This window comes from Drosophila gunungcola, chromosome 3R (genome assembly GCF_025200985.1).
Source record: "Drosophila gunungcola strain Sukarami chromosome 3R, Dgunungcola_SK_2, whole genome shotgun sequence".
NCBI classification, from domain to species: Eukaryota; Metazoa; Arthropoda; class Insecta; order Diptera; family Drosophilidae; genus Drosophila; species Drosophila gunungcola.
In genome coordinates, this window is record NC_069139.1 from 23,586,248 (window position 1) to 23,613,438 (window position 27,191).

The following is a 27,191-nucleotide window of genomic DNA, read 5'->3' on the forward strand; positions in this document are numbered from 1 at the left end:
AAATGAAGACAGAATTTATGAGTTCTTCTATTGATAAAGATGTATTTCCAGGAAATCGAATGAAGCTGTCTACGAAACCTGGCCAAATGTCGATCCTCCTAGCTAATACCTTTTGGCACACCGTACGCATGCGCAGCACATTTCTTATTTTGCACCGGTTGCCTGGCACGTCCAAATCATCCGGATCCTCCAGAAACGTGAGTCCGTCCGTATACACAGAGGGGTGTGAGAATAAAAGGTGGGAGGGATGCTCAAAGGAGGGGTTGTGCGGCGGCATTGGCGTTTCATTCATTAATACACGCACACAGACTGGAATGTTGCATGTTCAGCCACCACCAACACGAGCAACACCAGGCGACACCAGCAACTTCCAGTTCTGAGATTGTGTGTGTAAGAGTTGTATCTCTGTGTGTGTATGTTGCATCTGTGAGAGTGTGCGTGCGCACTCGTCGCGCCTCCAAAATCAGTTGCCTTTGTGTTAGTGTTGCTGCCGTTCCGTGCCGTGCCGTGCCGTGATGTTGCTGCTGTGATGTTGCTGCCGTACTGCTGCTGCTGCTGCTGCTGCTGCCCCCAGTTACTGCAGGCTGAGCTCGGTCCATTTGAGTAGTCACTCATTCGCTCGCCGCCCGCTCGCTGGTTCAGCTGCGCGTCCACGGCGTCTGTCCATATATACCAAATATATATATGTATATATATATCCCAGTCTGGATATTTTGCTCGTCGTGCCTGCAAGTGTTAAAAAAAATAATTATATTTAAAAAGAAATAACGAATTCTAGAAAGCAAATTGCTCGAGTGCCATAAACGCAATACAATATAATCCCCGTTAACGGGTCCATTAAAAAAAACCTTTCCGGCGAAACATAAAAATTGTTCGGCCGCAACACATTTAAATTTATTTATTTTCAAATCATCTAATTGAGAAAAAAATGTGCTAGCAACAATTAACACTCAGCGTTTAGAGCGCCTACTCAGTTTGTTCGCCCGCCAAACGGTGCCATTCCTATTGGGATTTATCGACGGTGGCCAAAGTGCAACAATACCAGCGGCAAAACGGATAGCTGCCAGAGGTGAGTGAGCCTAGCTCCCTGCAGGATGACTCATAGCCCTTCGCAGGAACCTTCCTTAGCCATAAAAATTAATAACAAAAAAAAAAACGAAACAGGGCACTGAACAAGTGAAATTCAATGCGAATTGTTGTGGGCGACATTTGAAAAAGAAAAAAACATATGTATGTGCGGCAAACAAAGAGCCCGGGGAGCATGGATCGTCATCGTCATCGCCATCGCCATCGAGGGCATGTCACACAGTCTGTAACATGACGCCCCCAACTCGACGATGCCGTCGGCGGAGGTTACTTTGCGCTCCGTCCCCGCCGCGGGCCAAGAATCAGAAATTATTGTTTAGCAACAATAGCGATAAAACGAAATCATACAGCCCCCGAAAAAAATAAGAAACCCATAAACCGAAACGCCCCACTGCCAAATGCAAATTTTCAGGGACCAAACGAAAACAACCGAAAGACTTTTTTATAATTACGAAAGGGGAAAAGCAGCAAATCGAATTGCACTTAAAAATGTCCCCTCTCAGACTCCGGATCGCAGATTTCAATCCCAGACGCTGTGGTCATCAGCCCCGGGTTTTCTACAGAATCCGCTGCAGTCCTCATAAAACAAAAACCAATGATTGTTTTTGTTTCGTTTATGGTCCTCTCCGAGAATCGGCTGAACTATAGGGTATTTATTAAGCTGAATTTTAGTCTTACACAAAACCCAATATGAGGTTTTAGGACATTTAAATGGTTTTTTAACTCTCAGTCTCACAAAGTTTAATTGTTTGTTATTTTGCTTGGTCTGCAAAGAGTACTTAAGTTTAATTTAAAGCTGAAATTAAAAATTTTCAGTCTTAAAACATTTTTAAATTTGTCTAAACCTTTAAAAACAAACTTCTGAGAGGTATAAGAAGCATATTTTTTTAAACTCTTACATCTTTTATTCAATAAAATAAATATTCAAACGATTGTAATTTTGTTAAAACCTTTTCTTAAAAACAGATCACCATCTTACGGCATTCATCTTTAGCAAACGTCTTATTTTATAAGACCGCCAATTTCACAGATTGAACGACTACATCTAAAAGCTGCTATAGGGTCAATAGTTAAACATTTGTAAAACTTAATTTTAACGATGTATTTATACAAGTTTTAGTATTTGATTCAAAAATGTTCTCTATGAGAAAAGTATTACTGTTTTTAACATAAAGCACGACATAAATTGTGATTTTTTAAAGTAATAGTAAAATCGATTAAGGCAAATAATATAATTGATATCGTAAGTTGAAACCTTTTTCCTGCCAAATTACGCTTTATCTGTAAAAGCTTTTCCTTTGTCACAGATCTACATATAATATTATTAACAAGTTCATAAAATTAAATTGCAACTTAGCTTTCATATCGATTAGAAAATGAAAGTTAAACATACTTTTCCAGTCAAAATATGCCTAACCAGTGAACAACTCTGTCAAAGCGAAATCGCAAAGTAAACCCAAGTAGGAGCAAAGTCGGATACCTTACTGACCAGACTTCAGACAGGCCAGACTTCAGACAATGACCAACGAGAGTTGCCGAGACAGTATGCGTTTCAAGTTTAATGTAGAATATGCAAATTGCGCATAGCTAATTTGCATTTATGACAAAAATAATAACTAATAATCTGGCCGAGAGGGAGGGAGCGTGAACGGAAACCGAGACGCAGATGGATATGGAAATGGTGATGGTGATGGTGATGGTGATGGATACGGGGACCAGGCGACAATGACACACGAGAGATATGCGAGAAATTTACTATAATACTTCCAGGAAGGCAGAAAGAGAGTGCCGACCGAAGGGCGTAAAGCACGGCGAGCAAACAAAACAGCATTCGGCTCGGACATTGGGCATTGGTTGCTGGCCCATAGAAATGACCATGACGGGTCGCCAGTTCCAGCTCCCCATTCCCTCAACTCTTCAGGTCTCCGTCTCCAGATGCACTCCACTCCAAAAGGTGTCGCGCGCGCCAAGCAAATTAGCGGGTGTGTCCAATTCGGAAACGAGCCTTGGGACTCAGGAGGATGCCAGTCCTCCTAAGACTCACACACGTACTGAAAACACACTTGGAAAATACACATTGAAAACTATGTTCAACTGATCAAGTTAAAATGTTTACAAAATAGAAAAAAAATAGATTATTATGCCTAAAAGATAGAGAAATTTAAAAAACAAGTTATTGGACCAACTGAACATGGAATATTTGGAAATATTATACCAATTGATCAAATATTACGGTGTCTACTACTATGTTTAACTGATCAAGAAAAAATAAAGAAATAGAAAACTATGGCAAATTTAAATAACAAGTTATTGGACCATCTAAACATGGAATTTAAGAGTGTTCTATCTCCTACCAAATTTGGATAAATTATACAAATTAATAAAATATTACGGTGTCTTTACCCAAATTAAATAAACAAATTTGAATTAGGGAATTCTGGCAAACGTGAAATATAAATTGACATTTTACGAATGCAGAGCATTTTGTACTACAATTCGTAAACCGAAAAGAACAAAAAGCAAATACAAAAATTACAATAAATATATGATGTCTCTTAGTATGTTTTTTTTTGTTGATTAAAAAGTATCTAATAGGTCTTGTAATATTACCCATGTACCACAGCTACTTATTTCTATAAATATGACTCAAGATTACACAGAAAACATAAACATCGATTAAATTTAATACGATACTCAGTGAATTTTCGTTGAGTGCACATCTAAGCCATATGTGCTAGTGTCTTCAATGTCGCGTCCCTTTGTCACGTGAAATCAAATCAGGCATTACAATTTCACGCTCAATCGCCAATGCAATTGAGCCGCACAGCCGTCCCAGTCCCGATTCCTTTAAGTGTTCAAGTGCCCAGGTTGCTGGCCAACTGCCGCCACTATGTCTGCCACAAATCCAATTGGTTGCCGCAGCTCTGCCTTGAATCCGGGATCAAAACGGCGTTTTTCCGGTCGCCCAGCTTCCGTACAAATAAAACCGGAGGGGTGGGCACTGGCATCCAAGCGTGAGTTGCAGCTGGAGCAACAGTTAAACCGTTTTCACACCCAAAATTAAATTTATATTTATACACACAGATCTGGTGAAATATTTTCTAATTTTTACAACTATTTGTTAATGTCTTAATTTATGCGACACCACGAACTCTTGCACATATTTCACTGAACGTTTGTGCTGGAGTCCTTGCCACATGTCCTGTGTCCATTGTTTGGATCACGTTCCCGCGCCGATATCGAATCGGTTCGATCTGAGAGGCAACTTTGTTTCCAAGTGAACAGCGACGAGTTATAGCTGAGATCCTGGATCCATTGTCCTCGCCTTCGTCCTTCCATCCCGCTATCGGATAACAGAGCCCGCATACACGGTTTGTTTTCGTTTTCGTATCGCATCTTTGGCGCTTCGAACTTGTAAGTTTTTTCTCTTTGCGGGAAAAGGGTTCGAGATTTTTGTGCTGAAAATATGGGAATCTCTGTGTCCAATGTGCACAGGCATGTGTGCATATTATGCCATCATCGAACGTCTTAAGATATGCATCTAGATCTGTGGGCTTGGCTGACATGTAAGCATGGAAAAGTTGAGGGTTGATCCGCCGTAGCCCCTAGACTTAGAGCATAGAAATATTTTATCTCACACTCTTTTTTTAATTTCTTCTTGGAATACATGTTTGCTACTATAAGAACTGCTTTTTAAACTGTTCTTGGAAATTACATGCTAAGTGAAATGTATTTATTTTGAGGAAGGTTTAATAAATGATCAGCATAAGATATCTATATAAAATTAGTTTATTTTTTTTTTCTTTTGTTTTTAAATCTATTTGTACTAAAAACTAAATAGACTTGTTCAGTCTAAAGATTTATACACACAAGATCCAATTGCCAGACATAATAGCCTTGTTTTCTTTTTGGATGACTTAAATTTATAAACTTTTTGGTGAAAGTATAGTCAATATAAAAAGTATTTGCTAGAAATTTTAAGACCAGATTCCTGATCCTTTTGACAATTCCGGGGACTTTGTAAGGCGCTAGTGCCAGTGAATCACTTTTATAAATTATCTGAGGTCGAATGGACAATAAATGGAAAAGAATATTTAAAATTTTTGCACGTTGAGCCAAGATAATGGATGATGTTGCCGTTGCAGCAGCAACAACACAGCACTGGTGCAGCTGAGGGCGAAAATAGTGCTGCGCGTGCAAGAAATTGTAAACGTCATATGCGATTAGCTCATCGACGCCAGCAAAAACAAACGAAAAACAAAGCCAAGAAAGAAGCCGATATATTGTAAGACATAAAGCACTGCTAGCTGAAAAAAGGCATTATTGGCAACGACAACAAATCGGCAACACGTGCCATGGAGCCGGCTGACAAGTGCCAAAAGATACACATACTATTCGTGATCGATCAATGAATGAATCGCGTAAAGTCCAAAATACGATATGATGACAACAAATAATGCCCAATCACTATTTAACACCGTTTATGACTATGTTTTATAACTGATATAAACGGCTTAAGCTGGTTTACTATATTAAAATAGTTTATTTTTTGGAATAACTATAGACAAGTCATTTAAATAAAAAAAATGCTACACAGTATTCTTACCACCAGAAGAACTTTTTAAAATAATTTAGTTGATTGAATTTAAATAAATATTTTTAAATATTATTTGTTGATTTAACATTGTTATGCGGAAAACATTAGTGCAATTTAAAAAGGTGTGGAGTAACATTTTAGACTCTTATGTATTTAAAATAGAATTAGTAAGCATTTCAAAATATTTATGATAAACTAAATTCGGAATTGTTGGCCCATAAAGGGTTAAGAGCAGGCCAGACCTCTGTCTATGCACATTAATATCTGATTCAGGGGTCAACTTGAGGCTTGGGTATCTTTTATTATGCTCGTAACTGGCGTCGCCTTCCGATTCGACTGAGCTCAGCAAATGTCGCGAAGAAAGTAAAGAGCTGCGATTCGGGTGAAATGCAACACTTTTTGCCAACGCCGCACAAGTCATGGTCGCAGCAGATTGTGTTTGTTTATTTTCATCAGCATGTGACATTGTCCGCGGCGAAGGCGACATTGGAACCTCCGCTCAGCACCGCTCCAGAGCCCAAGCTCTCCACATGATTTCGCCCAGTTCCAGTCCGAATCGAAAGTAATCTACGGCGGAGAACCCAGTGAAAAAGCTGAGCGGATCGCACTGGGCAGCGGCGTCGGCGTTGACGGTTGGAGCGATTTAGTCGCGGTCAGCTTAGTGTTGGATCAAGTCGCACTGCACCCAGTGACCACCAAGTCGTTCTCGTTCTCGTCGTCGTCGTAGTCGTCGCCGTTGTGTGTTTTTTTTTGGCTGACCGTTGTCGCGCGCGTTTTATGTGGCATAATTTACGATTTCGCGGACGTCTTGCAACTTCATCTCGGCCAGCGACTCCCTCAAGCAATGCAGCCTGCACTCCTAGCAGCCCGCTTTTGAGATGGATCCAAAAAGTAATCATTAGCCAGCCAATATCCAGTGCTGCACATAAAGAAATTTTCAAAATTTTTCCAAAATTTATTTAAATTGCATTTTAAAACCAAAGGACTACAAAATGCTGTTCGCTAAAATACTGTTTGTAATTCTTATGGCCTTGAATTGTTTTGCTGTCGTAGCTAAAAAATATAAAATAGTAATTTACTATTTTTGGTATTTCGGTGTCCTTCTTTATACTATTTATTTAAGAATTTATGGCTCATCAACATTTTCTAAGTCGAAAATGGTTTAAAAAAAGCTTTAGTGGTTTTAAAAAAGCTTTTATTATTTTTTTTAAATTTTTATTTAGTAATAATACTAAATCAACATTTTGTAAGTCAAAAATGGTATAAAAAAAACGTTAGTATCGGGATGAAGATGGTTTTTTCTCTGTGTGCTGCAGCTGCAATGTGTTTGTTTTAACTGTGTCTCGGGATTCTTGTTTTTTGGTTTTGTTGTTTTTCGTTTTTTGTTGATTTTTTGTTTGCATACGGTAGCCACCGAAAATGATTTGTTTTGTCTGCCCAGGCGACAGGGAAAAATAGTGGCCCAGAGGGGGGGTAATCGTGCGGGGGATTGGCAACGTTCTTTGCATGTTGTTGTTGCTCATAAATGCCTTCGTTTTGTGGCAATGTGCATTTGGAATCGTGCCTGTTAAATGTTAAATTACAATTTCAGTTGTAAGGACTGGCAAATGTGGAAACGTACTTAAATGTTCTTAAACACTTAGGAAGCAAACTGATAACATACGAGAATAGTATATTTAGTGCAATAATAATATGTTTGTTTTTTTTCCTGTCTCATCTTTATGGTGCATTTTAAAATCTTAGATTTTTGTTCATCAGTATTTGTATTTTTTATTATTCTTCAGTTTTTGTAATTAATTAGTGAATTAATTCAACTAAAGGAACAGTAATATAAATAAGGATACTCCGAAAAGACATGAAGAAAGTTCTGTAAAGACTACTTTTATTTATGATCCTGAGATATACAAATATTGGTACCATTTCATTTTTATTTGTTTGTCGCATTTAATTACGATGGTTGAGTACATATTTATGGACATTTTAAATAAGAGTAATAAACAAATTTTACGTTTTTATGGGACATAAAAGTGTTAAGCATTCAAAGGGGAATCAAATGTTTACGAGTTGTTCAAGACATAACTGCAAAAAATGGCGGCCATGTAAAAAGGGGAAGCCCCCCTCTCTATCTCTTTCTCTCTCACAAGCACAATGACAGACCAAGCACCAATACAAACGGAAGGAACAAAACTGACATTGAATTTTGACAAGCGGAAGTGCCTAATGTGCGTGTGTAGTTGAGCACAAACACAGGCACGTATTCATCAAACAAATTTGAAAAAACGATTGCTCGTTCAGAAAAAGGGATAGCAGAGGGAGAAAGCTTAAAACTCGAATGCCAGAAATGTTCGCTAATGGAGTGTAACAGGCCACACACAGACACACACCCGCACACCCTCACAAGCATCGAAAACAAAATGAAACTCAAATAACAATTATTAAGGCGTTGCCAGACAGGCACACACAGCCACAACACAACAATTATGTGCGACTGTGTGTGTGGGCGGAGCGGTGGCGCGATACAAACTCAAACTGAAATACAAACACAAGCGTAAACACACCGATGCCAGTTCCAGTTTCCAGGCCTCTGTGTGTGTGCCAAGTCAGCCAATGAGAAAATGTTGTTGCCTGCCTGTTTGTGTGTGTATTTGTGTAATTCTCGCCGCTCTTCCGCTCTCGCTTGCGCACTGTTGTTGTTTGCCGTAGAGGGTGGTTGCTCCCCCTGCCTCTCTCTGTGTGTCTGTGTGTGTGATTTTGGAAACCCGTTTTTCTCCCCCTTCCACTTCCCCTGCCCCCACGTAGTCTGTTACACTGAACAACAGAATTTGAAACAGCCGCAAACGCAGCGCAGCCGTATTGCAATGGTCGGTGAATGAACCACGCACAGTGGTTCCCCCATTTTTCAATTTTACTATATTTTTTATTAAATATTTATAAAGCTATAAATTTCCTTCGATTTGCATTTAAAATTGTGTTTTACCGTGCGTAGCCAATCAAAAAAATACAAAGAAAATTAATTTCTAACTTAGGCATTTGGAAAGAGCCTATAGATCAAAAAACATTTCCTAGCATACTTTTATAATACTGAATGTCATATATAGTAATTATTATAATATAATAATTAATTTTTTTGATTGAAAATTTAAAGTCGATTTTATTTAATATGACTAGCTAATAAAAGCATAAAAAAATGGTAATTACATACAAAAGTAACAATAATTATGTTTTTAAATCCGAAACAAAAAAGTTAATAAGTCTAATACATTATCTTAAAATATTATTTAAGTCTTAATTTGTCAAAATGATTCGAGCTAATACAGAAATAAGCTCAAACTGACAAAGCAAAACAGAACATCTACATTTGGGTGGGGGGTATAAAAATCACGTATACGCCTAGTTGAACAAATCTTGTCAAGAAGTGTCTTTTTAAGTTTCCGTATAACACTGTAAATTTATACATAATAACCTATCATTGATATTGGCTTAAAGGAGTAAACGCCAACGTAAATTCGTTTTCACTTTTAAAAAAGTTGTTGTCATTTAACGGATTTTAACACCAAATTTGTTGACATTTTTCGATGTAAGTCGCAAAATCTTAATAAAATCAGTCGAAGTGCATATATTTGTATATTTATAACTGTCCCCTTGATAATGTGATCTAGAACCTTATACAGTCCTACAAAAATACACATTTATATCTCACATTTAAGTGTCAGCGACCCTTGGCGTTTCTATTTTGGTCCCAAATTCGACAGCGGATGTACCACTGTGCCTCGCCTCTAATGCTTCTCAAATTTTACCTGGGGAATGGGACTTCGAATGGGATTGGGAAAGGGACTGAGACACCATTTTCTTGCGCTCTTATTGTTGTTTCCCCCAACGTGTTTGTTTGCCTGTGTGAGTGCCGTGTGCTTTGGATTGTTTCCTGTGCTCGTTTGCCGTATTTCTGGTCTCGTCTAGGATTTGATGCTTTTTAAATTCTTTTGTCTCGTAAATTTTTTGATGAATGCTTCTCATACATATGTACATTGGATGCAGGGCCTTTGCTTCTGGGGGTGTTTGTTCTGGTTCTTATTTGGCATCGGTGAGTGTTTATCAAGGGTGTTGGTATAGGTGCGAGCAGGCCGGTGTGTTTGTGTGTGTGCGTGTTTGACTTCTAGTGAGGAAATCCGCTTAATGCTGTAATTTTGCTGCGCTGTTCAAACGAACACGACAACTTCGATAGTGTAACATTTTCTAGCAAAGCAAATGTTAAAATTCCTTTTACAAGCTAGTACTTACCTTGAAATATCCTTTTTATCTGTAAAATAAGGCACTTTCGTATTCATTGACTAAAACTTTAACAAATATATCTGTTAAATAAATAAAAGAATACAAATTTTAAATGGTTTACAAAATGTAACTATGAAAAATGTATCTTTTTATTGTTATTATGTGTTCCTACATAAACTTTACGAATATGATATTGAATTGTTTATTTAAATCAGAAAATCATTTGGAAATATCCTGAGTTTGGACTCATTTGCTCTCATATATGAAACCAGTCCTTTTTAGGAAATTTGTGCTCCGGAAGACTTTAAAACTTATTGCTGGCTTTGTTTTGAAACTTTTTAAAATTGGACATGCTATCAAATAGAATGATACTTTATTTCTATGCTGATCAGAACCAGATAGTTTTCGTTTCCATTATGTCAAGTGCTTTAATCTTTAACACATTTAGTTTTAATAAGTTCTGCTGCATACAAAACATCCTGTTTAAAATATTTTTATTTTAGCGTCTTTATTTAATACCAATTAATCAATAGTCATTTATCATCAACAAAGCAATCCCTTCTTAGTATCACCTAATCCCATTATGAAGACACAAAAATCTCAGCATTTTCAACACCATTTTGGGGAAACCAACTAATTACCCGGACTTAGAAAGTCTTAAACACCTCCACTTCCTGTGGGATTTTATTTAGGGGAGGAACCCAATGTCACGCCTGCATATCACCCACCAATAATTGGTTTCCCTGTTACTATTTTTAAACTCCTAAGGCCGCAGACAAAAACATCAGCCTTGATAATAAAGTGAAAAGAGTCGTAAATTTCAAGGTGAGCTTGCGGTACTGAGAAAAACGATATTATACATTCATATGTATTTTTCAGATAGAGACATTCAATATGCCTGCCTTTCATTTTACATTGGCATTTAAAATTCAGAACAGTTTTTGAAAGTAATTCAATGACGATTAGTTTTAATTTTAAATTATAGTTTTCTCTTACATAAAACAATTCCACAATGGAATTTAAATGCCTTGTCGGCGTATATATTTGTGTATATATATGCAGCCGCGTTTGTGTATACCCATAGGTATCTAATGAAACGTGATTTTCTCTAAAACGTGACTTTGTATTGATTTTTCTCCAACCGTACTTTTGTTTCATTTTACACTAGAGCGTAAGACTGAGCCACGATATTTGTTGTTGCAATTGTAGTTGCCTCTGTTGTTGTTCTTTTTATTGCCGTTGTTTTTGCTTTTTCCGTTTTTATTGCAGCGGAAAAATGGTATCGTCAAGTGCTAAATGAATACGCCGTAGATTGGCTCCCGAACAGTTCCGATATGTAATAAAAATTGTCATTAATAACGAAATGATAAAGCGACAATTCAAAGAAATTAATGAAACTCGAGATAATTTATATGAAGACTTTAAAAGCTTAATTAAATTTTGTTAGTCGTTTATTAAATACTTTAATTGATTACTTAAAGGCAAAGGGTTATTTGATTTTGTACCAAAAAAAGGAGTAACATTGTTTTAATGCTATTTTTTTAAATAATATTCTTTAAATGATTGGATCTATTAATATTAGTTCTTTGAGATGTTTTAAGAATTAAACGAATATAAAAACTGTTTATTTTTTTTTGAACATTCATTAAAAAAATGTACATTTAACAAAGAGTTCTTTCGATAAAGTAAATACGTATTTTAATTTCAGACTTTAAACAGTTCCTGACATGGAAATCCTTATAGCAAATGCACAAAAATTTTGTTGGATAAAAATAAAATAATTTGTAATGATAAAAGAAAAATGTAAATATTAATATGAATAACTGAATAGCTTTTATTTACTTATAATTGTAATTTAAAGCAAGATATAACCAAAATGTAAGAAATTAAAATAATGTAATTTATAAACTCTTCTGACAGAATGAATATTTATAATGCCACTGTGCTCTTAACTTATGAACCGAGTTCTTAGCCTTTATTTACTGCAACTACTGTGCGTTACATGTTTACATGTCCGTTTCGTTGGTCTAGTTGCCAGATTCCATGTGAGTATTTGTTCAGTGTCCACCATCAGTGATGGTAGTGATGGTTTCCAAGCCGAGCAGTCCATTGTGTTGTTGTTTCTACTGGTGCGGCTGCTGTTTTGGAGCAAATTCGAAATCAAATTCAAATTTATGGTGAACATCACGTACGGACGACGACCGACAATGACAACAATGGATGGCGGCTCGGTTACAAGTCCAGTTCCGATGGACTGCACCCCGTACGGTTCTAGTAAGTGATAATGGAGGTGTTTGGGTATTTACGCGTAGGTGAGGTCGAACTCTACGAACATATGCAGCAAGTTCGGGGTCTCAAATTATGATTATCGATTTGACCCTTTGAAGTAGTTGGCGTGCAGCATTTGACTTGTTTGATTTTCCAAGAGCGAAGGGGAATTGCTGTTGGTGTTGGTATGTTGGTTTTGGTAGATTTCTATGGCCTATGGGGCCCATCGGCCATTTGGCTGCAAGTTTGTATTGTTGATCGATTTTACGTGATATTTCCGAGATTTTCCGTATTTATAGCTTGGCTGCTGCTATTGTTGTTGCTGCTCCTGGTACACATTTCACTGCTGCCGTATTTGCTGTTGTTGCTTGTACTTTTTTTTTTTGTATTTCATTTGAAAGTTTACTTTTGCATTTTGAACGCCTCATCGCTTTGCGTATTTGCTCTGGCTATTTGTCCGCCCCCTCTTTCCACATTTTCCCCCAAAAAACACATAATTCCAAACTGGAAACTGTGAACCGGCAGCTCTGGATATGTTTGTTGAACAAATACAAATAAAATACATGCATAATTATTTTTGAAAATATAGTGTAATGAAAACAATGATTATGATGTGCTGGTTGATTATTATTACGATTATGGGTTTGGTCAGACGGATCATCGATTGGTCTCTATTTGCTTTCACTTCGCTGCTCCCACATTTCTCACTGCTTGTTTGCCTTGGTTGTGTTTTATTTCTGATTTACGTAAAAGTCCATACAAAATAATATGCCGGATTAATATTAAATCAATTATATTGGTTGCGTTGTTCATTGCGGTGGAATTCAGCAATTTTACAAACGCACAGCACTAAATACTTGTTTGTTGTTTATACTGGCATTTGCAACTGATGCACGGCTATTGGATTAAAATATATTCTGTTGGTTTTTGCAAGGCTTTACGAGGTTTTTATTGTCGGCAATTAAAAGTGTACATTTACAACGGTGGTGCTTTTGAAAACATTATTGCTTTTTTTATTGATTTATGAGAGCAAATTCTACGCTTTTAATTAAGGTTTTTTGAAACAATACGGTCTAATTTTTTTCAACCTCCTGTTCAATTAATTGTCAATGTTAGCTATATAATTGGATAATTTTTAGTGTGCATAAAGCCCCAATTCTTTGCAGCAAATAATCAGAATAAATTTAATTAATTCGCATACATCATCTACGAAAAAAAAATGTAAATCTTTAGAACACATTTTTAATTTTTTCCTCAGTCCAGCTTCTTCTTTTCTTGGCAAACTTAAAAGGCACTTTGTAACCAACTTTCAAATTACAATTAAAACGATTACACAGATGTAAATTTATAATCTCGTTTGCTTTAATTGCCACTTTTGGCATTTCATTGAACCGACTTTGATGCCCAAGTGACGAATGGCGATTGTTCCTCCCATTGGATCCCCAAAAGCAATCCTTGCTTAATTCTTTGCTCATAAACCATTATGCTAATCAATAGGCCGTTCCTTGCATAATTTAGGGCGCCATGAAAGGGCCAATTGTAGTCTTAACGGGGGCAAAAACAACGACAACTGTGCGCAATTAGCGGATTTGGGCAACCAAAAACAAAGGCAACGCTTTGTTCGCTCGTTTCTGAGAGTTCAGCCTGTGCTGCTGGTGTTGTAGTTATGACCGTCGTTACTTGTTATTGCAGGCAATTAAAAACGTACGCCCAACACCCCCAAACACACATACACCCCTCGGATTGCATAAACTTTTGTTTGATAATGTTAAAGTGCCGCGCAAACAAATCAAAAAGCATATTGAAATTGGGTTAATGTACGGAGGGAGCCAGTCCGGATGCGAGTCCGCATCCAGTTGGTCTGGTGGTGTCCTTAGCCGCTGTTTGCTTTACGGGTTTTAATCCGAAAATTAAGCGCGAGCTGAGCATTAAAATTTGCGACCCATTTTGAGGGAGGCTGCCCCTTCAGCGACGCGACGCCGACTGTTGTTTCAAGATAAAAACTTCATGTGCGTTGGAAAAACACACGGGAAAAGAGCAAAGGACCAAAAGTGTGGGGGTTGGGTGAAAAAGTGCACTGTGGGAAAAGGTTTCGCAATATTCCTTTGTTAATTTTAGATCTAATATTAATATTGATTGTTGGGAAACCCATAACTTATATTTAATATACAATAAATTCTGAAAGTAATTGCTTCTATTATCTTTTCTTATTATTTTGTTAAGCTAATAATTGTACGGAGCACATAACTTTTATTTACTATAAAATAAATAAATAAAATAGTTGTTTTCTTCTAATAACTTTTCTTATTATAGTGCTCTGAACATTATTTCTAAACTTGATAAAAGTATATTTGTCTTTCAGTCTCGATTGGTTTGATAAACAAAAAAATATAAATTGTAACAATTTTTCATATTAAATAATATTGCCAAAAGTATAGTTTGTTTACTTATTATTTGTGCCTCAATTTGTCCAAAAATGATAGGCATCAAAATATAAATTCAAATAATTTATCAAACTAAATGAAATTCTGACTGATAGTAATGATAACTTACGAAAATTAGGTGCATATGACATTCTTACTCCATGACTTTTAAAAACAATCCTTTTCTGATTAACTGATATTATAGTTAACTATCAAGTACTTAAGTCAATATGAAATACACCTGTCCTATAGTATAAATATATGGTTATATTTATATTTAATTCATTAATTTTATACCTTATAGATACATTTTTTTCTTAAAGTGGTTGAACATTTTGGTATTAACAGGAGCAGAGCTCTTATCGTTTTGGCACCGGCATATGTTACGCACATTTACAACGTATGGCCAGTTTTCCGCTTTCCGCAGCTTCCCACCTGATAGGAAAACTCGGATATGTGTGGGAATCTCAGTGAGGTAGCAGTACCAGTACCAGTACCAGTACCAGGTTTAGGTGTATACCTGACTGCCTCGGAAGTTTCTCACACTTCCAGGACATGTGCTGCTTTTTTTTGCCGTTTTTTCCCCGACTGGTTATCAATTGGACGATTGGAAATTCCCGGATGGCTATGCGCTGGCGTGAGAACCGAGCTGCGAGCAGCGGGTTTTTAGCATAACCATACCTGTGGATAGTGCCGATGCGAAAGTAGCAGCAGGATCGGTTGTGGAATATGTAGGAAGTGTAGGAAACAGCGCCTCGCCCGCAACACCCACATTAGCATCGGACCAGCGTCCATAGTCCTGTTAATTGCTTTATGGACTCTCTAGTTTCCACTGCGTGGGAATCTTATGTGTCCTACCTGTCCTTAAATCATCCTCCTCCCGGCACTCTTCCCGTTTGCCGCTCTGTAGTTCAAGTTCAGTGTGAACATTTGTGTTGACTTTATTTTTAAACTTTTACCCATTTGTTTATAGTTTGCTGTTTGCCTGTAACCAGATTAAGGTCAAGTTGGTTGGAGGAGGCTGGAATTCGGCTTGAGATCCGGTTCATTGAGTTGCCAGTCAAAGCATGAGTCTCAACTTTATACTCTTTCCGGGAAAGATCACTGAGTTGCTCGCTAAAATGGTGCTAGGGGAAAAATTTATTTGTAACCTCAATATGAGTAAAAATATAAAAAAAAACATTTTATAATGAATGCTGGATATTTTGCTTAACATTTTAGAAATTTTTTAAAGCTTCCAAGTTTTAAATTTATTTTTATTTATTAAAAAAATTGTATTTAAAATAAGTGTATGTGGGATGTGAAACAAATTATTTTGCTTAGCAGTTCTAAATTGCAAAGACCATCAGGGCATTAATTCCTTATTAATGATGTGCCATATTTCTGTACAATTTTCCATACATAATCTTTGATTTCCTTTTTCTTGAATTGAAGTTCTCACTTCCGTTCTATTATGATTGAGATTATGAGAACCAATGCTGATATATCATTGGATATGCTTATATTTATGGTTATATGAAATGGTGTAATGTTCGTTAGGATAAGAAGCAGATATCCTGAATAATTTTGACCCACTTACTGCTCGTAAACTATGCTATTAACTGGATTTCGCACCATATGATACTCAACCCTCTGGTTGACTCCTGTCTGCATTTCCTCCGCTGGTCGAGGCATTTATAATAATCGCGGCCTAAATGGGAACGCCTCCCCGCTTTTCCCTATTTTCCCTGGTCTTTCTCCATAGAGAAAAGGGAAGCGACCTCACTTCAGACGTGCATGTTGGCACATTTGCGTTGCGGATTAGCGCGGAATACGCTTTGGGATTACGATCGTTGAGCAAATCTGTTGCTCCTGCGAATGCGTAACGGATGCCGCCAATTGCCTCAATCTCTGACTCTTGACAAATCTTTCATTTCTTGATGGCAAAGGAATACAAAAAGTGAGAGTCAAAACTCCTACTACACCCAAAAAAAAAATTAAACTGTGTCTCAATAAGATGAGTATTAAATTAATGCCACGAAATATCAAAAAAAACGTATGTTCATTAAAAATAAGACCTTAAGTCACAGTTTTAGACTCTTCGGTATATAAACTAAACAAAGGAGTATAGCGGTTATATTATTTAGTAATGAATAAATACTTTTACGTTAATATCTCCTGTCCTAAAAACCACTATTATGTTAGTCGAAAAGACAGATATATATATATTTTTATAATACACACGAATATAATATTCGAAATCATGATATTAAATATTTCTTAAATTATTATAAATGGTATTCATTTATTTGATTTGTATGATTAGTTGATCCACATATATCCATCTATGCAAACGTCAATCAAACCTCGAAAAAATTCAGGCTGCTCTAAATTTTGTTTTAAATTAGTCTATATAAGGGGTAAAAGTCATTAAATAGATGCATTTAAAATACGTGACCTATGTCAATAAACTTGCAATTACGTGCGAATTCTTTGCTCACCGGCAGATCTAGGTAAATGGCCAAGTTCTTTAAAACTGTTTGAAAAATGTGACTCAATGGAACATAAAGCAGCAGGAGTCCCAATGGCTTAGTTTTTGGCAAAACTTCGCCAAAATCACGTTCGAAAACTATCAATGGCAAGATGCTGGCTGTGGGTCATCCCGAGTGTATACAGTACGCATATATTTTGCCACCTCCTAAGCGCTCGGTTCGTGTGCGAGTGTGAGTGGGACATCATTTGAGTATTATGTGCTCATACAGACACACGAATAAACTACATAGATATAAGTCAAACTCCTGCGGTCGGCAGAAGTCAACCTGTTGAATGCAGGAGTCAGGGCGAGTGAGATGGCAGCTATTCCTATTTCTATTTCAATTTCCGGTTTGCCATTCAGCAAAAGGATCTGGCCGAATTAGTAGCAGTGCAAAAAGTCAATTGCCCGAACAACAGGTAAAATTCAGATCAGCCAATGGCAGTCGCAGTCTGTTTTCCCAGATCAGGTAGAGAAGGTCCTTTGCGGGATCAGTTTGAAAACTGTTAAAACTGCTTGTGCTCGATGGAAGCAGCTCAGTTGCAAACAGGTGATTGCAGGGAGATGAGCAAGTGCTGTAACAATTTAAGCCACGACTATTTTATTCCGTAAAAAAAGATAACTTTAAAATGACAAACCATCGCAGAGTGCGCAAGGATTGCTATGAGAGCAGACTACATGGTCGGTTGTGGTTTTCGCAAACTGAATAATTGTCACCGAAGTTTCCTACGCTTACTCAATGAATATTTTTTATTTCGCTTTTTTTTTCGCAGATATAGCCAAAACGTGTGCCATGAAGGAGAAAAGCAAAAATGCGGCACGCACCCGACGTGAAAAGGAAAACACGGAATTCTGCGAATTGGCCAAATTACTGCCGCTGCCAGCGGCGATTACTTCGCAACTGGACAAGGCATCCGTCATCCGGCTGACCACATCGTATTTGAAAATGCGCCAAGTCTTTCCCGATGGTAAGTTTCCGTTTCAATTGCGAGGAAAACTCACTTGTCTGCCGCTCAATTTGTTGCCCCCGTCTTCTTGGCTTGGCTTGGCTTTTCATCTCGTGTGAATTACGCCTTGTGGCTATGGCAAATGATGCGGAATGTTTGACAGCCACGCGACCGCCACGCTCATTATAATCCAACCTCGACGTATCCTCACAGCAGGACACATTCCTTTGTTTTCTTCATTCAACTCCTATGCAGTCGCAGTATTTTTTTTATCGCAGAAAAGTTTTCAAGTTTAAACGGCGATGTTTGTTTAAAGCATATGTTTGCGAGGCCAAGCCAGGGAAAAACCACTCAACAATGGGCAGACAATAAACAGCAGGATAAAGTGGGCTGGAGTGGGTGTGGGTGGATGGATGGATGGTTGGATGGATGGGCTGCTGGTTGGGGGTGTGCTAAAACACAATGGCGGCTGTTGTTTCACTCAAAAAGCAGCGAGCAACGAGAGCCGGACTGGAAAACTCGCTCCCTTTTCCATTTTCTCCCCCCCGCACATGTGAGTGTGCGCCACTGAGATTTTCTGCTGACAAAGAGGGTTGCTCAAGAGGGGTGCGAGTGGGTGGGCGGGTGTCGCATTGTCCCATTGTTGCCGCACCGTTTTGTGCTTTTCTTTTCTGCCTTTATTGAAATAATTATTTTAATAATAGGCAACAAACAACGAGATCCGGACGGGCCAAGGAAGTGCCGTGGTATATACATGACAATATATGCCAGTACATGGTGCTTTTGCACTGGGAAAGAAAGGAAGTGGGCGCATCGTGAATTGTTGGCTGTGAATGGGCCACCTACCGCGCTCGATGACTTTAATTGGGAATAATATTTAGACGTCGACAGTGGCAAATAGGGCGTGTGTTGCTTCTGCTGGTGGGAATTTTGCGAATTAAGATACTTGCGCCGGATGACAAACAATTAATACGGGGCATTAAGGCAAACTTGTCAAGTTTGTGCAAGTTTGACATCACCACATGTTAATACTTTCTAGTTAAATTTAACTTAAATATTTAAACTTAACTAAATTTATCAAAAACATTTAGTTAGATTTTTCTTTAAGTAAATACTTCAATCAATATTTCAGTATTTCAACTAGAAATTTAACTTAAGTATTTAAACTTATCAAAATCATCAAAAATATTTAATTAGATTATTCTTTAAATTAGTATTTCAATCAATATTTCAAAATTCTAACAAGGAACTAAACTTAAATATTCAAACTTAATCAAAATTATTAAAAATTGAAAATTTGATTTTCCTTTAAATTAATATTTCAATCAGTTACATCGACTTAATGATTTGCGGTCTTTTTTTTTTGTTTACAATTTTTTTCTTAAGCATTAAATAAAGCATTTAAATACAAACTTTCATAAACATATTTTTTGCCATTTTTAAAGACTTCAAACAACAAACAATTTAAAAAAGCTTGGTTTTTTCTGGTTTGCTTGTTTAGTTTATTAGATGATAAGCTTTCATATTTGAAATTTTCAAATTTTATGACCATCTTAAATTAATTTATGTCTGTATTTTCTTACAGGACTTGGCGAAGCCTGGGGCTCATCGCCTGCCATGCAGCGGGGTGCCACCATCAAGGAGCTGGGCTCCCATCTGCTCCAAACGCTGGACGGCTTCATCTTCGTGGTGGCTCCGGATGGCAAAATCATGTACATCTCGGAAACGGCCTCCGTGCATTTGGGCCTCAGTCAGGTGAGTGGAGTGCCGGATCTCACTTGTCCTGATTTATGCGCATAAATTGCCGGGCCACCTGACGTTGCCTTTTTGTAACCTGGCCACCACTTGCATTTGCAAGTCAATGGGCCTGCGGCTTCGGAAAAGACGATTCATTTGCATTTGCCCACTAATTGGCACTCACCGCTGACTTGGAATTAAGCTTTACGTTACTTAACCAATGTATTGCAGTTTAAACTCATTTAGAAATGCAAACTTTTTGAAACAATTTTAATTATCACAAACTTTAAAGTCAAAATCGAATTGTCCTTGTAATACTGGCACATAAATCCGGCACATGTCCTTATAGTTTCTTAAAGCATACCCTAACTCTATATCCTTTTTCAAACCAGGTGGAGCTGACGGGCAACTCGATTTTCGAGTACATTCACAACTACGATCAGGACGAGATGAACGCCATTTTGTCGCTGCATCCGCACATCAACCAGCATCCAGTGAGTACCTAGGCTACGACCGTCTTCCGAAACATTTCACAATGTTTGCCCTCTCTCTCTCTCTCTCTCTTTCTGTCTTACTCTGTCTGGACCGCTCCCTCCCATTATGTCTTGTACTCACGCCACAGGCCGCCTTTCTCAACTCCCTACAGCTCGCCCAGACGCACACGCCCATCGGCAGTCCCAATGGCGTCCCAGCCCAGCATCCGTCCGCCTTCGATCACGACCGCGGATCGCACACCATCGAGATCGAGAAGACCTTCTTCCTGCGCATGAAGTGTGTGCTGGCCAAAAGGAACGCCGGCCTCACCACATCCGGCTTTAAGGTAATTTAATTCAATTAATTTAACTTAATTAAATATCTAGAATAATACACTAATTTTAAGGTAAAAATTTCACTAAAACAAGCACTTATATTACTTTAAAACTAGTTAAAAAGACCATATCTTAACTCATTAATTAAACCCATTAAAATCACATAAAAAATTGACATTTAGTCTATTCTAACCACCTAAGATTTTTTGTTATCTTGGATTTAGTGTACCATTTTTTGATTTAATTTGACCATAGCAATTCAAAAATCTCAAAATCATTGCATTATGATATTAAATAAATTAAACACTTATTTTAAGCTTGCCAATAAAACTCTAAATAATGCTCTAACAATGTAATTAGGAAAGTTAAATTATAAATTAAAAATCAGTGATTTTACAGACTTAACATCTCAAATTTTGGCAATTAATCCCTAACCATTTTTTGTAAATAAATAAAAGCTCTTTTGACTTACTACCAAAATAAAATAATTGGTGTTATGGAGAATGTAAAATTGATTTTAAAAATTTAATTGAAGTTTTACCAACTTGGACATTTAAATGCAGCTATGACAAATTTGTCTGTTTATAAAAGTCAGGAACAAATTCTGTCTTAACCCCTAATTATTTAAGTGTTATTTAACCATTAAATGTTATGTAATATTTTGTCCTTCAGACTAATAAGTTCCCTAATGGATAATACAATATAAATTATTTCCATGGGTGTAAAATTTATATATTAATTATTTATTTTAGGTGATACACTGCTCCGGCTATCTGAAGGCTCGTATCTATCCCGATCGCGGCGATGGACAGGGCAGCCTCATCCAGAATCTCGGCCTGGTGGCCGTCGGTCACTCGCTGCCTTCCTCTGCCATCACAGAAATCAAGCTGCACCAGAACATGTTTATGTTCCGGGCCAAGCTGGATATGAAGCTCATCTTTTTCGATGCACGGTAAGTGGAGTTTCGTACACAGAATTATATTAATTAGTGTTCACTTCGGCTGACTTACATTTTGTCAATTCAAATTTAATGGTAAAAAGAAGAGTCCTTCCTAAATATTTTAAGTTAAAACTTTTTAAAATTAATGAGATTTGATGCAAGGGAAAACAATGGTTGACTAAACACATTTTTATTTCAATCTCTTTGAGCATCAGAAAAATAAAACATTAAACTGTTCAATATAATATAAAATTAGCTTTCAACTTTGAATCCCATGATTTTTTTCACTGCATTAAAAGATCCTTGAAAGTATCCTTTGTATGTTTGCCGTATATTCGACACTAGGCAAATATTTAAACGGGCCGCAGAACTCGCTTTTTACACCACGATAAAAAGTTTCAGCCACCAGCCAACGCCCCCCAAAAAGATAATGTTTTCAAAGTGTCGAAAAACAAAAAAAGAAATGAATAGGAAAAAGGAAAAAGGGAAAAGGGAAATGTAAGCAAGAAGGGGCGACATGACGAAAAGAAAAACAAATCATTTCCCTCTTGAGCTTGATTTTCCTTTGTCAGCTTGTGTGCGAGTGTGTGGGGGTGTATGTGTGAGTTTTTGAGAGGGGTAAGAGGCCTGTGTGTGTGTGTGTAAGTGCCTGGCGGGCCAAAAAACCAGCCCACTTTGTCTGACATTATTGTCACTCAATTACCCTCATGATGCCACGGCATATTGCCATCCTACTCTGGCGCCCTTTCCTTTCGCTCTAAACAACCCCAAAGTGGTCGGCAAAAATCAGCCCCTTTTTCGCCGCTATTTTGTTTTTTTTGCATAATTGAATTGGAGTTGACAAAAGTAAGCCAGCCGAATAAAACACACCAGCAACAAAGGCAACACCAATGACGATTCATTGTTTGGCCAAGCCAGCGAAACCGTTGTCCTCGACCTCAAAACTTATCCCTAACTCCTGTCGCCTGTTTATTTGCTTACAGCGTATCGCAGCTAACCGGATACGAGCCGCAGGACCTCATCGAGAAGACCCTGTATCAGTACATCCATGCCGCGGACATCATGGCCATGCGCTGCTCCCATCAAATCCGTAAGACAACAAATTCTTATCCATTGCACTGCCTTGTGCACTAAGCCATACACTGAAAAAGAAGCCAAAGATGCAATAAACATATTTAAACAGAAATCAAATACATGGAACATCTTGGTTTTATATTTTAAAAATGTCAAAGAAATTAATATATATCATAAAGGTTTGTTGTTTTTAAAGATTAGGAACGTTTTTAATTTTGAACGAAATGAAGCAAAAAGATTGTTATTTTCATACGAGTTTTAGTTTGAAAAAAAAAATGTATTGCCTAGAAGAGATATTACACGTTTTGGTGGCTAAAATGTATTATTCAATGCCTACATTTAAATAACCATAAAAATTTATTGTGTTCATTATTTGGTTAATTATGCAGTTTTCATGAAAAGAATAAAATAATTTAATGACAAATTTGCTCTTCTTATATAAATCATCAGTTTAATGGCTTAGTGTATTAAAAAAAGGTTTAAAAATTCATTTAATAATGGATCTTGTTAATAATTTTCTTGTCACTTTTTAACACTTAATTTTTTCTGCCCCCACAGTGCTGTACAAAGGACAAGTGACCACCAAATACTACCGATTCCTGACCAAAGGAGGTGGCTGGGTGTGGGTGCAATCGTACGCCACCCTGGTGCACAACTCGCGATCCTCGCGAGAAGTGTTCATCGTGAGCGTGAACTATGTGCTGAGCGAACGAGAGGTGAAAGACTTGGTGCTGAACGAGATTCAGACGGGCGTGGTGAAGCGTGAGCCCATATCGCCGGCGGCTCAAGCGGCCCAGGCGGCACAAGCGGCACAAGCGGCGGCGGCGGCGGCAGCTCAGGCGGCGGCCCAAGTCCAGGTAGTGGTGCCCCAGCAGCCGGTGGTGGTGGTGCAGCCGCAGTGCGCCGTGGCAAATGGTCAGCCAGTGGGTCCGGGAACGCCCGTGAGCCTGGCTCTAAGTGCCAGTCCAAAGCTGGATCCCTACTTCGAACCCGAACTGCCGCTGCAGCCCCCCAATGCGGTCACACCCGTGCCGGCGGTCAACAATGGTGGCAGCAACAACAACAACAATAACAACAACAGCGGCGTGTGGCACCACCATCAGTTGCAGCAGCAACAATCGGGAAGCATGGACCACGATAGCCTCAGTTACACACAGCTTTATCCGCCCTTGAACGACCTTGTGGTGAGCTCCAGCAGCAGTGTGGGCGGCGGTACCGCCTCCAGTGCGGGCGGTGGCTCCAGTGCCTCGGCCTCCTCCTCCGGCGTCTACTCCACGGAGATGCAATACCCGGACACCACCACGGGCAATCTGTACTACAACAACAACAACAACAACCATTACTACTACGACTACGATGCCACGGTGGATGTGGCCACCTCGATGATTCGTCCATTTTCGGCCAATTCGAATAGCTGTTCCAGCAGTTCGGAAAGTGAGCGCCAATTGTCCACCGGCAATGCCTCGATTGTGAACGGAACATCGCCCTCACAGGCCACATACAGCGATCTGAGTCACAACTTCGAGCTGAGCTACTTTTCCGACAACAGTTCGCAACAGCAGCAGCAGCAGCAACAGCAGCAGCAGCAGCATCAACAGCAACAGCAGCAGCAACATCTGATGGAACAGCAGCACATGCAGCAGCAAAGATTGCAAACGCAACAGCAGCAACACCAGCAATATCACTATGCAATGCCCCACCAGGAACAGCAACAGCAGCAGCAGCAGCAGCAGCAGCAACACCAGAGAGTGGTCAGCGATTTTGCGGAGAGTTTCAAGAGCGTAAATGCTGCTGCTGCGGCGGCGGCAGTGTTGGCCACGCCCCATTATACCAGCGTCATTGTGGAGCCGCAGCACTATATACCCAACGATTTTGTGCATTAACAGCAACTCGATGTTGCTGTTGCTGCTGCTGCTGCTGTTGTTGTTGTTGTTTATAAAACCTCGACTGCCCCCATCCGCCGGATTCAAGTTGTTGCAATGTTATATAATACGTATCGCTGGTGCACCTCTGAGTTCTGAGTTCTCCGTTCTCAGTTCCAAATTGTAATATGTGGCTGAGCCACCTAACATCTGAATTTCTAGACCCCCCGCCCCCCAAAATCTATTCTCTTTTATTTATTATATATCTTATTCCCCCATTGCGTTCACGTTACTTATCCAAAAGTTCAGTGTAAAGTTACAAAAAAAAATTGATACAAAACAAACATAAGAATTACAGAAAGAAAGAAGAAAGATCCTTGTTAACAAATGCAAAAGCAAATACAAATTCTATATTAAATAGACCTAAGACCTAACTGTAAAATGTTCATACAAACTAACTTAAATTAATTGCACATACTTATACCTAACTATATCGTAATGCGCATACATTTGGCCCCCATAATCATGAATACATACGATCTATGAATATATCTATGTATATAATTATGCAATAATGTGTAAATAGTGCAGGGTCCGCTCCACTATGCAGATATCGAATATGATCTTCATAAGTCAAGTAAATAATTGTAAATGTAACATTAACTATTATCGCAAATTTTTCTAATTTGAATAAACAAATTATTATGTGGGTGAACAATAAGAGAACAGGCGTTCAATTGTTTCAATAAGCCGCATTTGGAAATCACAATGCTAAAGTTAATAGTTTTTATTTAATTTAGTACTGTTAGTTTACAAATAAAATGTTATTTACAAAAATCAAATTATGTTTTTTTTAGTTTAATCGTTTGTTTTTTCTCTCAAATTACAGTCTTATTTTAATTAATTTTAGCTTACCTTTTTGATTTTGAATAGAATTTGGTAGTCCTTGGTCCCTGAGCTCATTGAGACCCAAAGCCATAAGTTAAATGATAGAAAATATCACGAATCTTGTTGGTAAATATGGAAAATGATAAAATGGTTTTCTGGGATTTTGAATATTTGAGGAAATATTCCAATGGGAACTATTTTTCAGTACAATTTGTTCTTCATCTTAGCCTCCTTTTCGAGTAAATCAAATTTTTTTTTTACATTTTAGGAACAAGAGTAAACTTAATTTTACATTGAAACTACTTGTTCAGCTTAGTTCCGAATTTGACCACAACTCTGTATCGAACATGTAGCTTAAACATATTTTTTGATGCGCCATCTGGTGGTTCCAGACACAACCGAAAGCTAAGAATGTATATAACATGTTTATTTTACCTTAAAAAGTGTTGGAAAAGGTACTGATTTTATACGCTTCCGATGGTCAATATGGTTTTTGTAAAATGTTTGATCAGTATCAATTCCAGTATGATTATTGCATCTGATTTAACTTAAATACTCTAAAAAAGAATTAAAAATAAATAGAAACAAACTAAAACATTGGTGTTTTAAATATGTACATACAGGTGCTGTAAGATGTAGTCGATTTTTTAACATATACAAAACATTATGTAAATATTTAAAATATGAATGATTGGAAATCATTATTATTATATTATCAATTTATTTTCTCAAATAGGCCTTTTATTTTCTCACAAGCCTTACTATTTAATAACTAAAATAAACAATTTAAGAGAGTGATTAAGTATATGCCAAATTAATATTCCATTGAAGCAAAAATATAAAAGAAAAATGAAACCATGCTGTGTAAAAGGCGCTTTAGCGACTTGACGAACTCAAGCTTATCTCTCATATTTATTAGTTTTCTTCCCTGAAAAATATAATTTAATGTTATACTTCCCTAACTTTGGCTGCAGTCTAAGCAAATCCCTTCGCTTTTATACCTCCTCTATTTGGAGCATTTAACCGTAATGAAAACTAATCGAAGACCCGATTGCCTTACATGCCGCATCCGTAACTCAGACTGTTTGCTTATGGCCAAAGTTGGTGCTGGTGCAGCATAAACATGTAAGCCAAAGCGGAGCAAACCCTTTCGGCCAAGTTTCTGGCCCGGGATGAAATAGTTGCCCCATTTGTGCGGTGGATGGGTGGTGCCGAGCAGACCATTGATTTATTGCCTGCCATTTTGTGTGAGCCGACCGAATAGGCTTTTTTTTGTAGGGATGTGCTATCTGCAGATAAGCCTGACCCCTTTGGGCCGGGCTAATTGGCGTTTTTCAATTGCCACAGCACTTGCACTTTGTGTTTCAGCTGACAGACCCTTGGCTAATTTATTTCTTGAAGCATTTTGAAAAGTTTACGCCTCGCCAGCACATAGACCGCAAATTATTTAATTGCCATCTGGCCATGCCCCCCAAAAGGCGAATGCCTTTGAAGCTCAAGGACTTTGGCTCGATGCAATAATTTAAGTGCAAGTAAACCGCAACTTTCTGGCTCACAGACACGACTTGGCCAGCAGCAACAAAAAGAGGAGAGAAAATGGCCAAAAAGGCAAAGAAGTCATATTAAAAATGAACAAAAGCAAAACGCAAAAAACAGACGTGGGAGTTGCCTTCTGCTCGAACTCGAATTCCTGCTCCAATGCCCTAGAGCGTCCATATACCACCTCCTTTTGCGGCTTTTGGTTTTGCCCCAAACGTAATGCACTTTAATAATGAAAGT

The 27,191-nt window shown here is 38.0% G+C and overlaps 1 protein-coding gene across 4 annotated transcripts; it reads left to right on the forward strand.

The window, feature by feature from the left end:
* Positions 1-89: 89 nt before the first annotated feature.
* On the forward strand, positions 90-25,366 carry LOC128266354 (protein single-minded). 4 transcript variants are annotated; one of them, XM_053002826.1, is made up of 8 exons: positions 90-1,069; positions 17,929-18,123; positions 19,688-19,857; positions 20,232-20,333; positions 20,462-20,659; positions 21,401-21,600; positions 22,572-22,678; positions 23,221-25,366. In XM_053002826.1, the coding sequence occupies exons 2-8, from the start codon at positions 17,949-17,951 to the stop codon at positions 24,543-24,545; spliced, it is 2,277 nt and encodes a 758-aa protein (XP_052858786.1). In that variant the 5' UTR covers positions 90-1,069; positions 17,929-17,948; the 3' UTR covers positions 24,546-25,366. The 4 variants fall into 4 exon arrangements, with proteins under 4 accessions (XP_052858786.1, XP_052858785.1, XP_052858782.1 ...); XM_053002825.1 differs by lacking the exon at positions 90-1,069 and adding an exon at positions 6,344-6,574; XM_053002822.1 differs by lacking the exon at positions 90-1,069 and adding an exon at positions 17,716-17,836.
* Positions 25,367-27,191: the final 1,825 nt, after the last annotated feature.